Source organism: Onychomys torridus, chromosome 6 (genome assembly GCF_903995425.1).
Source record: "Onychomys torridus chromosome 6, mOncTor1.1, whole genome shotgun sequence".
In the NCBI taxonomy this organism is placed as follows: domain Eukaryota; kingdom Metazoa; phylum Chordata; class Mammalia; order Rodentia; family Cricetidae; genus Onychomys; species Onychomys torridus.
Genome location: NC_050448.1, coordinates 69,794,208 through 69,809,015, shown reverse-complemented (window position 1 = coordinate 69,809,015; position 14,808 = coordinate 69,794,208). Strand labels below are relative to the sequence as shown.

The window sequence follows — 14,808 nt, the reverse complement described above, 5'->3', positions numbered from 1 at the left end:
GACCAGGCTGGCCTCAAACTCTTAGAGATCCATCTGCCTCTGCCTCCTGAGTGCTGGGAGTAAAGGTGTGCACCACTGCCTGGCTTTTCTCTCTTTCTATTTCTTTGCTATTTTTGTTTGTTTGTTTTTCGAGACAGGGTTTCTCTGTGTAGTTTTGTAGCCTGTCCTGGCTCTCACTCTGTAGACCAGGCTGGCCTCCCGAGTGCTGGGATTAAAAAGGTGTGTGCCATGAGCACCTGGCTTTTTTTTTTTTTTTTTTTTTTTTGAGACAGGGTCTTGCTATGTAGCCCTGTCTTGTCTGGAGCTCACTATATAGACCAGGCTGGCCTTTTAACTCACCTTCTCAGTGGTGGGATTAAAGATGTGTACCACTATATCAAGCCTGCTCATTGTTCTGATAGAGAATTTCTACCTTTACTGCTCATACTACACGAAAGAAAAAAGGAAAAAAAAGAACATCTTTTGTTTTCTTTTTTTTGAAATTAAGAACAAACTTTAAGACTTTTGTTAATGGAAATGTGTTGAGACCTCCATACATGCAAATACTGTGTTTATATCATTCCTACCTTCCCATGTCCCTCCTTCTCCCTTCTGAATCAACATCTCTTCTATAATAACAATTATTTTTTTGAAAGTAGATTTATTCAGAGTTTGGACACACTGGGAGCAGAAAGACCCAGTTTCTTTCTATCTTTTCTGTAATAGTGTTACAGTATTATAAAAAAGATGAAACTACTGAGCATGGAAATTATTGTTTTTGAGACAGGATCTCACTGTGTAGCTCCAGTTCCAGAGATCCACCTGCCTTTGCCTCCCAAGTGCTGAGATTAAAGGCACATACCACCACACCTGGATAAGCTTTTAAAAAAATTATTTCATTTTATGTATATGAGTATTCTGTCTACATGTCTGTCTATATACCATATGTGTGCAGTGCCTATGGAGGCCAGAGAGGGCATCAATCCTCTGAGACTGGTTGTGAGCCATCATGTGAAGTGCTGGGAATCAAAAGCAAGCCTCCTGGAAGAGCAACCAGTGCTCTTAGCCATTGAGCCATTTTTCCGACCTCTTGTTATTATTTTATACATCTAATACTAAGTCCAATTAGTGTTGTGCACATGTGAAAGTTTTTATGGCTGACCGTTTAGGATCGGGAAACCTATCATGGGCTTATTCCTGGAGAAAACTGACTCTCTCCCCCAGCAGCTACTGCAGGCTGTAGCACTTCATCTAGGCAGGGCCTTGTTACGTTTTCCCCACCCAGAAGCTGTTCCTGAGAACTGGGCAATAGCATGTTCCCCTAGCCGTGTGGGATAGGGTGGGGGGCAAAGGAACCAACCGCACATTGTCTACTCCATGATGGGAGGAGTGTGCTGGCTTAGAGCCCTGCACAGCGGCAAGGGAGGGAAGCGTTAGGGACAGGGTTGAAGGAGAAAAGAAAGTGGAACTGGACTTCAAGGATCCCTAGAAATATTCTGGGGGCCTAACAGCAAAAAAAGAATGAGGCCCTGGGTTCCACCCCAGAAAGAGAGGGTGTGTTTGTGGAGGGCGATTGAGATCTGAAGACTCATGCCTGTATCTTGATCCCTGAACCCATCCACTCAGGTGGCAAAGGGTCACTGTCCAAAGGACCCTCCACCCCATCCAATTTAGTCATCTCATATTAGAAAAGGCAGAATTCTTTTCCATCCTCAAATCAGCCTTTCAGTTATAGACCCCTATGGTACCTAGCCACACTGGACATGACCCCGGGCCTCCAAAAGAGGGGCTCTGCCACATGGGAGGAGAAGGAATCACGCTTAAAAGGGGATCAGCACAGAAAATAGAAAACAGTGGGTAGACAATAAAATGTAAAAAAAAAAAATTAAATTATCCAAACTCCCAGAGGGTCCAGCATTTCCTCTCACGTCTTTGCCAGCAACAAGGTCCAAGACCCTGTAGGACCAGAGGGTCATGATTTAGTCCAGAGGGAGTAAGAAAGGAGAACAGGGATTAAGGGACATCCTGGATAGTGGGCTGGGGAAAGAGAAGAACTCAGACCTGGAAGAAATGAAGTTAAAAAGGAAAACCAGTTGTGGGAAGGCAAGACTTTCCCTCAGGCCAGTTCCTGTTTGTTTTTGGAGTTGGCTCAGCCAGCACAGAGCCTAACATTTAGAAAACTGCAAAAATAAATTCTGATGGCAGAAGTCATGGGGAAAGGGTTCTGGGTGGAAGAAATGGGATCCTGGAGGTTTCTGCTAAACAGTCCTTGGCTCTAATCCAGGAATAAATTCTACCTGTCCCAGCTGTCTGCTCCAGAGACCTAGGAGCAGAAGAACATTCCAGCTGCTGTCTTTGAGCAGAGGATCAGCTGAACCTGTCTGGGCCTAGGCTCAGGGCATTGGCCTCCAGCTCTGGGAAGCCTGGCAGGGAGATGCTAATCTCCTGGAATTAAAGGGGCCTTCACTGGTCATAGAAGACATAGGACGGAGAGGAAATGCGGCCGTGAGGAGCCTGCCACCCAGCCCCAGCCTGGCCCCACTTACGGAACTGAATGAATTATCAATACTCCCGGTGCTGGAGGAGAGCTCCTGGGAAAGGGCCAGAGGGCACGGGGAGAAGGGCGGGGTTGGGGGGAGGGAAAGAGACAAAGGCAAAGAATTTAGCTCCAACTTGGATCATAACTGCTTCTCTTGTGCAGCTATATCTTTCTGCTTTAGTGAAAGATGATCAGCCTGGAAATGCCACTTGCCCAGAGTCTAGACATTTGGGGGATGTTGGAAGGCTAGCTCAGACCTTGAGATCAAGAGCTGAAGGCAAAGGCACCTTGTTTTCTATTTTATCTTCTATTCTTGCCTGAACAAACCTTTCTTTTAGATCAAAACCCTAGAGCTGGATCCCTAGTGCAGTGAGTGCCTGGCTAGGGTTCACTTCTTTCCTATCACCCACTCACATGCTTTCAACCAACCCTTCTCCATGGGGACAGCTACCAACTGCACAACTCCTGGACTAGAGAGTCTGTCTATATTCCTCTAGTCTCCTGGCAATCTCAGGAAGAGCTAACCTTTCAGGTATACAGATCTCCTCTTAGTCAGCCCCAGGATCACCCTAAGTGTGTGACAAAGGGCATCCCAGACCCATGAACCGGAAACCTGTGGGCTGGATGCTCACATATTCATCAGCCTCATTAAACCCATTAAAACTCTGGCTTCCTGTTGGGCTGCTGCACATGACACTGAATACATGACATTTCTGGACTGATGTTGGACAATTAGGTCCTAGCTAAATCCACCCAAGAACGCTAATTAGCAGGGCAGTAGCAGTCTTGATCACAGCCCAAAGTCTGATCCCAATAAATATCACCCCAGCTGAGTGCAGTGACACACGCCTATAATCTCAGTATTTGGCAGGCCAAGGCAGAAGGATCAAGAGTTCAAGGCTAGCCCAGGCTTCATACTGAGAGTTTTTCTCAGGAAACAAACAAAAAATTAAAAAAAAATAAACACTATCCCTCTCCTTTGTTCAGCTGATCTCTAGTTGTGGGAGCAGGACTCATGCACTGGGCCATCCTGGGTTCTGTCCACTAGTCTACCAAGGCAGGCGGTAGGCACAGAATGTGTGTACAAAGGCAGGAGGGAAGGGTCTGGACTAAGAGGCAGAGTCTTTTAGAGTTTCCAGAGCAAGAAGGTAGTGGGCACTGCACTTATCTACAGTCCGCATTTCAAGCATCTGCTTAATACAATTCTATGGCTGAAGGTCTCAGTAGAGGTGTTATGTTTGGGTTTTCCTTTATTAAACTGGGCAGGAGAGCATTTACAGGGTGTAGGCACACTTGGAAACACCCCGCTAAGGCCTCAACTCTTCTATTTTGAGTAGAAGTGGGAGGAAGGATTTGGACAGTGAGGCTGGCAGAATGGGTTATAACTTACTGGTTCAATTTCTCCACCTCAGCTAGTTGGGAAAGAGTAACAAGCAGGAGATTGGTTCTAGCTGATCCTCTCCCAGATGAGACCCTCTCCCAGGTGGACTCATGAATGTCCGTGGCGGGCAGGAGGATATCATGATCTGTTCCTCTCCTCCTACTCCCTAGGCCTGAGTCATTTGTACTGAGTCAGCTTTAGGGAGTAAAGCTGAAGCCAAGAGCTGACATCACACCCTTATCAGGCTGGAAAGACTTCCAGTGTGACATCCAGCAGATTTCTCTGTACAAAGGTTACAGTCCTGAAAAGACAAAGCTATCTATTTGGAGTGTCATTATGTAGAGAGGGTAGAACTAGGGGGTGGTACCTAAATCACTCTCTGATCCTTGTGTCCCCCAACTCTATGCCAAAATATTTATCATTTGGCTACAAACAGGAAGGAAAATTGAGGCTGAAGAACTGCTTTGAAGGTTGGGCTTGTGTGTGTGTGTGTGTGTGTGTGTGTGTGTGTGTGTGTGTGTGTGATGTGAGAAATCAATGCTAGAACCCTCTGTGAGGAGCATGAAGGAATCCTAATAAGAAAATGGAAACTTCTGAGATCTGGCCAGTGAAGAAGAGCTTTGTAGGAGACTCCAGGCAGGAAGTAGCCCTGGGCCTCTTCCCTGAGGCCCCACCTCACTTCTTGGGAACTTCTCCATAGTGGGAGGAGCATGGGATTAAGCAGAACCCAAAGGAAAAGGAGACTGGGAGCAGAGAGGGTAAGACCCCACCCAGAAACTCTCCTTCTTTACAAGATCTTGCTTGGGCTCTAGAAAAATCTGTAGTTCATCTTAACAAGATATGTATGTACTTACTGCCTCTGGAAACAACTTTTTAAGAAAGACACACTGACAAGCTCCTCATATTGGAGCGTTGGTATTAGCTCTTTATATCAGTTCTAGTCCAAGAACAGCATTTTATCCTCCATCCTCTGCTGCCTTTGGGACAGAACTCTGCACACTTTACAAGCAACTAGTTGTTTAGTGAGTCAGTGTTTCATGACAAGGGGGGAAGAAAAGGAAGACCAATTCCCATGGTACCTCAAGCACAAAAAGTTTTGACCTCAAAATGTCAAAAGGACTGGAAAAGACCCCTGAGTTTGGCTCCATGAGTAGAAACTTAGTGGTATTTATGTTTGTGTTCTCTGTTTCTCTTTCCCAAGGAAAAGTTTCCCAAGGAGCCTCAGTGGATTCAAGTGTCTCTCTGCCGGCATCAGCTAACCCAGGAGGATCTGGGGAAGTGCTATCTTCCTTTCTTCCTTCCCCGGATCTAGTGATCAATTAGGAGCCAGGCGGGGAAGAACGGCAACTGAAAAACCCACCCTAGAGATTTAAACACTCATAGAATACCTGCCTCTCAGAGCCATCCATAATCCTGCAGCAGAAGTTAGATGCATAGAAGAGGGACCCCAGACCAGCACAGGGTAAGAGAAACCCTAAGGCCTCTGCTTTTCTGGTCCTAAGATGCAGACTAAAAAATAGATACAGGGAAAAGTCAAGCCAGACAAGAGGCACCAATGAATTCCCTCCCAGATGCGCACACGCACTCCGACCAGATCCGATTTTAGATGAGGCAGTTCTTTCAGAGAAGCTCAAGCCCTCCAGGCCCTCAGGTCCACCACAATCTGGAGGGTTCTTCTTGCTCTGCAACAACCTCCCTTCCTAGACCCTGGACTCTACTGCAAAGCTCAGACAGAAATGAAAACAGTCCACTCTACTTCCCATAATAGCTCGGGCTTTGTCTGTACACAGATGTGCAAGTGCAGACTGTCACATCCTGGGCTCTTCTTCCCCCATGACCTCTTACAGCTGGGATCTGGAGGAGCAGATGCGAGGCATGACCGAGGCAGCTCAGCTGAGTGACTCTGAGCAAGAACTGTGGACTGGGCTCCTGGTCTAACAGTCACTTGTTGAGCGACCTCAGTCAAGTCATTTAACTTCTCTAAGCCCGGTTCCTCACTGGTGAAATAACACCAGGTAGAGTTGTGAGGAGTCCACATACATTATCTGGCCTGCTGCCTAGCATATCAATGGTCAATAAACGCTGGCACAGTTAGCTTTAGTATCATTGAAATATCACGATAGAATACATTTCCAGGGAGAGCAGGCTCTAAATTTCCCTTGCCTACTGCTTTTCCTTTCTCTACTCTGACTTCCCTCCACTTGAAAGAAACTTTACTGTATCAAAAATGTGGGTGGTTTACACCCCACAGAGCCAGATGCCAGGACCATGGGCATATGCATTCCAACAGTGCAAATTCATTGTTTTTCCTTTTTCCTTTTCTTTCTTTCATTTTTAAAATCCCTTCTTTTCTAGGCTCAGCTGGCAGCCAGGATGGGAGCCTGCCAACAGTGAAATCAGAGATGAAGACTGGAGCACCATTAGTCTGGCTGGGACACCAGGCCACTGAACTTGGTTATCCACTAGGCACCTTTCCCCACAGCTGTCCAGATGTATAGTACATGGTGCCCTAAGCTCTTGACCACTCACTTCCTGCTCTGCATCAACATTAGGTAGCCTGCTACTGCCGAGTTTTCTTTTCTCAGCCTCAGCTCCTCAACCAGACATTAGACTTACTTTGCCAAGGCTATTTCTCTCTTCCCTTTTTGTTTATCTCCAACGAAGGCAGGACATTCTGCTGAGGTCCCACTGGTAGAGAATAAACTTTACCCTATGTTAGCAATAAGTAGGATCTTTGGGGAGTTAGGGAAGGGAATTATGAGGAATGGCCAGGAGAAGAAGCTAGTGTACTAGTTAGCATCCTTCCTCTCCCAGCACAGACAGAGCACAGCCCCTTTTCATTTCTTGTGGGCTGCTGGGACCTCAGCCAGGCCAGGTCTTAAGCAGGGTGCATCAGGCCTGTACCACAGTTCTTAGAATGTGGTTAATGGAATGACAGCACAGTTTAGTGAAAGCCAACTCTGGACAAAGTCAAGAGTATCAGCCCTGCCATTAGCTAGATGACCTGAGGCAAGTCACTTTATCTCTCTACTCTCTGAGTTTTTCCTCTGTGAAATGAGGCCATTGGAATACATGAATTCTAAGGTCTCTTTCCATCCTAACATTCCACCCTTCTAACAGTGAAATGGAACAGAAGGGAGGGCAGAGAACAGAGTGACCCCATGTAAGGTGTCCTGTCTTCATGCATCCCTCGGACACCTTGCCCTGCTGTCCCTCCCCCAATTTACCTCGTCCTCATTCTCCACTTTAGGGTTGCTGGCTGTTCGTTTCAGGTTGCTGCTGAGACTTATGCTGGCTGTAGCATCTGACTTAGAGCGCTGGTGAGTCCTTTTGGAGGGAGACAGCCCTGTGTCAGGGGCTGGGCTCAAAGACGGCAGCTCCCTCTTTCGGTGAGCTGGCTTCAGCTCATCTGAGAGGATGAGCTTCCGTAACTTGGTCCCTCGGGAGTGTCGTTGGGTAGAAATGTGCATGTCTGAAGAATAGGCCCCAAGCAACAGGGCACATTGGAGGGAAAAGTTGATGCTCTGGCGACATCGGTGGACTATGTAGGGTTTAATGGCATCGCCCACGTCCTCATCCATGTGAATATACATGTTAAGCAACTGGGGCAAATAGAAGTCCACATCCTCATTGCGAAAGCAGAAGAGGCGGTTGCCAATGTAGGCCTGCACGCCAGGCTCCTTGGAGTTATACAAGTATGAGATGGCCATGGAGATGTCAAACAGCTTTGACTCAAACAGTCTCAGGAGCCACGACTGCTTGGCTGAGTTGTTTTGTCGTCGTCTTGCTCCCTTGGCTGTGCCAGAGGCCACAGTGGCCTCCGTCTCATCTTCTTCCTCCCTGATCTGGGCAGGTGGGTCATCTAGGCAACGGACCTCACTGTCCAGACCATCCCCATTCACCAGCTCCAGCGGGGTGCCTTTACTAGAGATGGCTACACCTCCATGCAAAAGCTTGACTTTCTCCAGCACCTCCTGGCAGGCCTTCTGGGCCACCTCAGGGTCAATCACTGACAGTTCCCCGACCCCCTCTGTGATGACACTTAGCAAGGAGCCCCCGTTATTCCCTGATGGGCTAGGAGTAGGCTCAGAAGTTGGCTTCAAGGTGGCAGGCTCCACTACCATGTCTCCCATGGCTACAGCCAGACTTGGCGCTTCCAAGCTAGAGGAGGGAGGGAGACAGGAACAGAAAGGGACACACATACACACACACAGTGGTTAGTGATGTCATGTTCAGGTCTTCCCTTCACCATGAAGCCTGCCCAAGCACCTGCTCCTGTCTTTCTGCACTCCTTCGACATCAGAGAAGTCATCTCCTCAGCAACCTCCCTCCTGCCTCTGCTTCTGACCACTGCACATCCCCACTCCTTCTGTACTCACTCAAACTACTTGGGTCTGTACTTGGTTCTTAGCTTGAATGTGCAAACAGGTGATATACAGTCTTACAAGTTTTTCAGTACACGGGAGAGCAACTTGGTCTTATTCTCTTTTTTTTTAACTCTAAATACTTTTTCTTGCTCTTCCTGTGTCACCTTCAAATGCCTGTGCTGATACTTTTCCTATTTAAACTGTTATCTCCTGATTCATAACATCTTTCACACACAAGCTCTCTGCCTCTCTCTTTATTTAGTATCAAAGCTGTTATTGTCTTCTGAGACAATCTTATACCCAGGCTGGCCTTAAACTTGTAATGATCCTCCTGCCTCAGCCTTCCAAGTGCTGGAATTCTAGGTACTAGTTACCGCTCCTGACTTGGTTACAGATGCAGAGTACCCAGGGACTGAGAGCCAGCAAACACTACACTAGGCTTCACTTAGTGGGGACCATCTCTCAAACAGCCGCCATCGGTCTTGCAGAAGCCGCACCACCTTTCTGCATGTCTGGCTTCCTGACACTATACCCTTGTTCTATGTTTATAAGCTGTAAAAACTTAAACACACCATGTATCTTCTGTTTCAGTTTCTTCAACTGCAAATTGAGAAAAAAAATTACTTCACATTGCTGCTGTAAAGAAGAAAGACATAAACTTATGTGGATGAAATGATTTAACACAGTTTCTGGTACGAGGTAGTACTCAATAATGCTAGTGGAATTAATAAACAGTGTGTGCATATGTGCTATTATAAGGGACGTGAGCTGCATTAGGTATTTGTGATTCTTTAAAAATTTATGACCACTTTTCCTTCCCCCTTATGACCCCTTCCCCACTATCATATACAAACTCTAGGAACTGGAAGGGCTGTAAGAAGACAAAAAGAAATCAGGACTCATGGGTCTCTAACTTCTAAAAAAACAGGGGTACACAGGAATTGAAACTTGGATCTCTCTCTGGATGGACTTGTAGAAGTAGACAGAGAACACTGCTGGTGAAAGCCACTGATCCTGAAGCAGCCTTCAGAGTGTCACCAAACCAGATCAAGAGAGTAAGTAAAAAGCAGAAGAAAAGGATCTCAGAGTGACCACATCAGAAGAATACGCCTAGAATACTTTGTCAGATGATTCTGGCTTTAGAATCTGGATATAGCCATTAGTAGACTTAGAGACCTCTTTCCAAATAAAAAGAACATCTAATGTACCACTTCAGAAGAAGGGAGAGGCTTCTGTAGAACTAGAAAGTAAGTAATTTCTAGCTGGGCATGTGGTGTCGCATGCCTTTGATCCCAGCATTTGGGAGGTAGAGGCAGGCAGATCTCTGTGAGTTCGAGGACAGCCAGAGCCATACAAGAGAAACCCTGTCTTCAAAACAAACAAACAAAAAAAGAAAGTAAGTAATTTCTAAGTGTTTAGAACATTATTCTTTGTTCCAGTGAGGCTGGGGTTCTTTCTATACCTTAGGTGAGTAGAAAAGGGGTACTCAGTATATGTTTTTCTGGTCACTCTGAAGAACTTTTATTTGTTTTTTCCCTAGACAGGGGTCTCATGAATTTCAGGCTGGCCTTGAACTCACTATGTAGCTGAGGATGATTTTAAACTTGTAATACTTGTGCCTCATTTCCCAAGTGCCAGGATTAGAGGCATGGACCTGTATGCCTGGTTTGATTGAACCCAGGGCTTCATACATGTTAGGCATGCACTCTACCAACTAAGCTGCATCTCCAGCTGCAGAAGCCCTACTTTCTGCCACCTTCCTTCTTTTACCTCTGAAGTGTTAAGTGGCAAGTGACTTTCATTTGCCCAATATCACACAGTCCAGTTCTCGGCCTCCCGGAAATAGTGCCAAGACTGATGGGAAACTCTAAAACTCTCAGATACCAACAAAAAGGGAAACTTTACTTCAACTTTCTCCCAACTCTGTCAAGCAAGGAAAGTATCTCTGTACTCCTGAAGAGGTCTGGACTTGGTATCAATGTGAAGGTGGCAGCCTTTCACTATACTCTCTCTCAGAGTTAGGCAGTGCCTCTGAGCAGAAGAACCAGCATGGCTGCCTGTGTGGATTGCACAGGGGTAATAATAAAGCAGCTTTAATCACTCCCTGCCACGCCTCTGTAGGGCACTCTCATGATTGAGACCTTTACCTGCTAGGTCTTCTAGCCTCAATCAACTCTGGTCAACTATCTCTTTTTCTCAGTATCTGTATGCCTGACTCATCCTTCTCTTTTCCATTTCAGAGACCTTTTTTTTTTTTTTTCCTTTTTTAAGATTTATTTATTTATTATGTATATAGTGTTCTGTCTGCGTGTATGCTTACAAGCCAGAAGAGGGCACCAGATCTCATTACAGATGGTTGTGAGCCACCAGGTGGTTGCTGGGAATTGAACTCAAGACCACTGGAAGAGCAGCCAGTGCTTATAACTGTTGAGCTATATCTACAGCCCCTAAAGACTTCTAAATCACAAAGCTCCTGAAAGTCTGCTTTTCAAAACCTTAGAGGGGATCTGGTATGGGGTGCAGAACTGTAATCCCTGAGAGCAGAGGCAGGAGGATCAAGAATACAAGGTCATCCTTAGCAAGTTCAAGGCTCAGTTTACATGGAATAACCTAAAAAGAAACAAAGCAAAAAATTTAAAGGGGTGCTGAGAGTAAGTAACAGCTTAGAAGCAGAGTCCTTGTCTAACATGTACAAAGCCCTGTACTTGATCCCCAGTATCATTAAAACAAAAACAATCACCGGCCTGCGGAGGTGCACACTTTAATCCCAGCACTCCAAAGGCAGACAGAACTCTGTGAGTTTGAGCCCAGCCTGGTCTACAAAGCGAGTTCCAGTACATCTAGGGCTGTTACACAGAGAAACCCTGTGTCAAAAAACAAAACAAACAAAACAAAACCAACCATCCTTCCAAGGGAAATGAAGTTCATTCATCCTCACACACAAGAGTGTCTTAGACTTGACAGGAAATTAATATTCCTGTCCCAATTAATTGGAATTGTGTTTATGACTGGCATCAGAAAGGCAGGTAAAGGTACCATCACCCTTTTATCCCATAGGCAAAAGAAGACAGTCTCCCAGGGCTCAGCGAGGAATCCCACATCACAGTATTCAACAAGGAATCCCACAGTGAACAGATTCCCCCACCTGCCCAAGAAACCGGATGCTATCAACAGGTGCAGAAGAAGCCTGGCATAGGGCACGTGAGACTGGCTCAGTGGATAGAAGCACTTGCCATGCAAGCTTGGTGGCCGAGTCCCATCCCTTGAGCCTAAGGCAGAAGAAGAGAATCAGTCATGCCATGAAAGGTTTCCTCTAACCTTCACATGCATGGCATGGCATGTGTCTACTGGCACACGCACACAAAACAGAGATTTTAAAAAAGCAGATAATGGTGGTATATGCTTGTAATCTTAGCACTTGGGTAGTAGAGGCAGGAGGATCAACAGTTCATGCTCATCTTCAGCTACTTAGTGAGTTGAGGCCAGCCTGGGCTACAAGAGATTATTGTCAAGACAAAACCAAAACCAAAACCAAAACAAACAAAAAGTAGGTGAGATGAGCCTACCTTCTTCCTTCTACAAGCATCTCCACCTGACTCTTAGGGACTCAGGGCCACAAGGAAGAGAAGGAGTACTACAGGAAATAGGCTTAGATCACATTGGCAATTAAGATAACAGAAATAGGGACTGAAAAGGCGGTTTAGATGGGAAAATGCTTACTCTGCAAGCTCCAGGACCCGAGTTTGATCTCCAGACAGAACCCATGTCAAAAAAGCCTAGCATGGTAGTGTACACTTGTGATCCCCAGTGCTGGGGAAACAGAGACAGGCAGATCCCTAGGACTTATCACCTGGCCAGTCTATTGTACTCAGCCAATGCAAGCTAAGGAACTCCTGTCTTTTAGAAAAAGTTGTTGGTCAGCATCTGGCGAACAACCTGAAGTTGTCTCCTGGCCTCCACATGTATGTATGCACACACAAATAAACATATGGGCCGAGACACATCTACATGAGTAACAGAAATAAGGAATTCTCCAAAATCTAATTCAAATATGCTCTTCAGTATTCATTTCTTCATCTTTAAATGCAATGAAAATAAACCTTGGAGCACTAACTATTCTGAAGAAAGTAAAGGGATTAAAATGCAGCAACAAGGAAAGGAGGAGAAACAAGCCTTGCATTTAACCACTCTTCCTCCTACAAGCTGCAGCATCCACACAGCTGAAGATCCACAGCATACCGGGAGTCAACTCTCCTTAAGATGGGGGGGGGCCTCCTTGTCTGAGCCTAGCAGCTCAGCTACTAGGAAAGAAGGAGGGCTGGGGAAAGAGCAGAGCTGAAAATGTTGACAACTGTGCCCCATGAACTGGGCAATCCTAAATCAACTTTACAGGATTCAAAGTCACCATGGAAACAAACCTGTATGCATGTCTGTGAGCGATTTTCTAGACTAGGTTGGAGGCACCATTCCCTGGGCTGGGGACCCAGACTGAATCAAATCATGGTCTCTCTGTCCTTACTGCAGATGCAAAGTGACCAGCTGCCTCACTCCTTACACCACACCACACTCCACGCTGACAGACTGGAACTCCAAACTGTGAGACAAAACGATTCCCCTTTAAGTCGCTTTTGTCAGGTATTTTGTGCTAGCACAAGAAAAATAACTAATATAGTAGAGAAAGGCTGAATGTCAGGGTCAGTCCAGGCTATGGTAGCACAGAGCAGATTCTGAAGAGGCAGAGGAGGGGGCCACATATGTGTTTTATGGGCCTGAGCAGTTATGTCTACAAAAGACTCTGGAGGGAATATTACCTCTTAACCAGGCTCTTCAACTGAGCACCTCAGAAATTCTGAATTTAATGAAAAAGGTCTTTTCATGAAAAAAAATTTTTTTTCATTAAGTTGCTTGCACAGAATTTAATGAAAAAAAGTCTTCACGAAAAGACTTACTAAGCCGGGCGGTGATGGCGCACGCCTTTAATCCCAGCACTCGGGAGGCAGAGGCAGGTGGATCTCTGCGAGTTTGAGGCCAGCCTGGTCTACAGAGTGAGTTCCAGGAAAGCCGCAAAGCTACACAGAAAAACCTGTCTCAAAAAACAAAAAGAAAAAAAAAAAAGAAAGAAAAGATTTACTAGACTGGCCTTTCAGGAAAGATGGTACCAAGTCCCAAATCAATGCCCTTACCCAATCACCATTATTACCACTTCAAATCTTTTACCATGCATGATAAATATGAACTGCTTCACACTAATCCTGATGCTTTAACATGCTCCTGCATTTTCACAGAATGTCTTTTGTTTGTTTTTGAGACAGAGTTTCTTTGTGTAACAGCTCTGGCTGTCTTGGAACTCACTCTGTAGACCACTTTGAGGCTGGCTTCAAACTCACAGAGGCCTCTGCCTCCTGAGTACTGGGATTAAAGGCATGTGCCACCACTGCCTGGCACACAGAATTACTTTTTAGAAATCATCTGATCTAGGGCTCTTCCAAGCAGGCAAGCCAGCTCAGTTTTCCTTCCTTTTAAGGATCCTTTGAGATGGGTCACAAGAAGTGGAAAAAAAAAGATAAAGAAACCAGTATCTTACTGTATGAGGTGCAGTTAAAGTTCATGGAAAAGAGGGCCAAGGGTGTAGTGAACCAAGGGTCCAGTGCAGTGATACAGGATTTATCTAACATGAGCAAGGCTCTGGGTTTCAATCCCAGCATTGGAAAAGGCTCAGATGGAAACAAAAATAATGTAATAATTACCTAAACAAGTATAAATCCTCTACAATCAAACTCTCTTTTGCAACAAGGGTCGGGGAACAAGCATTTAAGTGAAGCTATGGTAATGAGTTCTGGATAGAAGTTTATACTGAGATAATTAAAGAGGCTAGCTCCAATTTGAGGGAGTGTGAGTACAGATGTAGGGAAAGGGACTGTTAGTTTTTATTGTAAATCCCTACAATGCTATTGAATTTTACCAAGTACATGTACACTGTTAGCAGCAACTTTTAAAAATAGGCTGCTCTTCAAAAGGGACTCTGTATCATCCTAGGCTGCTTGTTCTGCTGTCAAGTGCCTTGCTGGGGCTGGAGAGAGGGCTCAACAGTTCTGAGCACTATCTGCTCTTCCAGAGGAGCTGGGTTCAATTCCCAGCAGCTCACAACCATCTTTAATCCCAGTTCCAAGGGAACAAACATCCTCTTCTGGCTTTTGCAGGCAACTGGCACATGTATGGCCCATGGACATACAGGCAGGCAAAACATCCATACACATAAAATTTTTTTTCTTAAAAAAGAAGTTCCTTTGCATGTCTTAAGGTCTATTACAAATCTTTAAGAACTCATCTTTCACCTTTGACCCTGATGGTAAAGGAAGAATGATTTCTACATTTTTCCCTGTAGAGACTCTGGACTGAGCAGTCTAGCAAGCTCAAGCCCCAGCAGGAAGCAAGTATGCTTGCCCAAGGTCTCAAAGGATGGTGGCATCAGGGAAGAGGGCATTCTCAACTACAGCCGTGGGGGAAGGGCAGTGGTCTCACAGTAGTTAGGTCAATATTGA

The 14,808-nt window shown here is 45.6% G+C and overlaps 1 protein-coding gene across 2 annotated transcripts in view; it reads right to left on the bottom strand.

The window, feature by feature from the left end:
* The window catches only part of Pi4kb (phosphatidylinositol 4-kinase beta), a 33,055-nt gene that overhangs the window by 15,381 nt on the left and 2,866 nt on the right, over positions 1-14,808 (bottom strand). Inside the window, exons 2-3 of one of the 2 annotated variants that reach the window (XM_036190410.1) lie at positions 7,127-8,060; positions 2,526-2,570 (exon numbers count right to left, since the gene is read on the bottom strand). In XM_036190410.1, the coding sequence (XP_036046303.1) occupies positions 2,526-2,570; positions 7,127-8,032 (951 nt within the window). In that variant the 5' untranslated portion in view covers positions 8,033-8,060. The remainder of the gene's footprint in view (positions 1-2,525; positions 2,571-7,126; positions 8,061-14,808) is intronic. The other variant, XM_036190412.1, reaches the window with a different exon arrangement.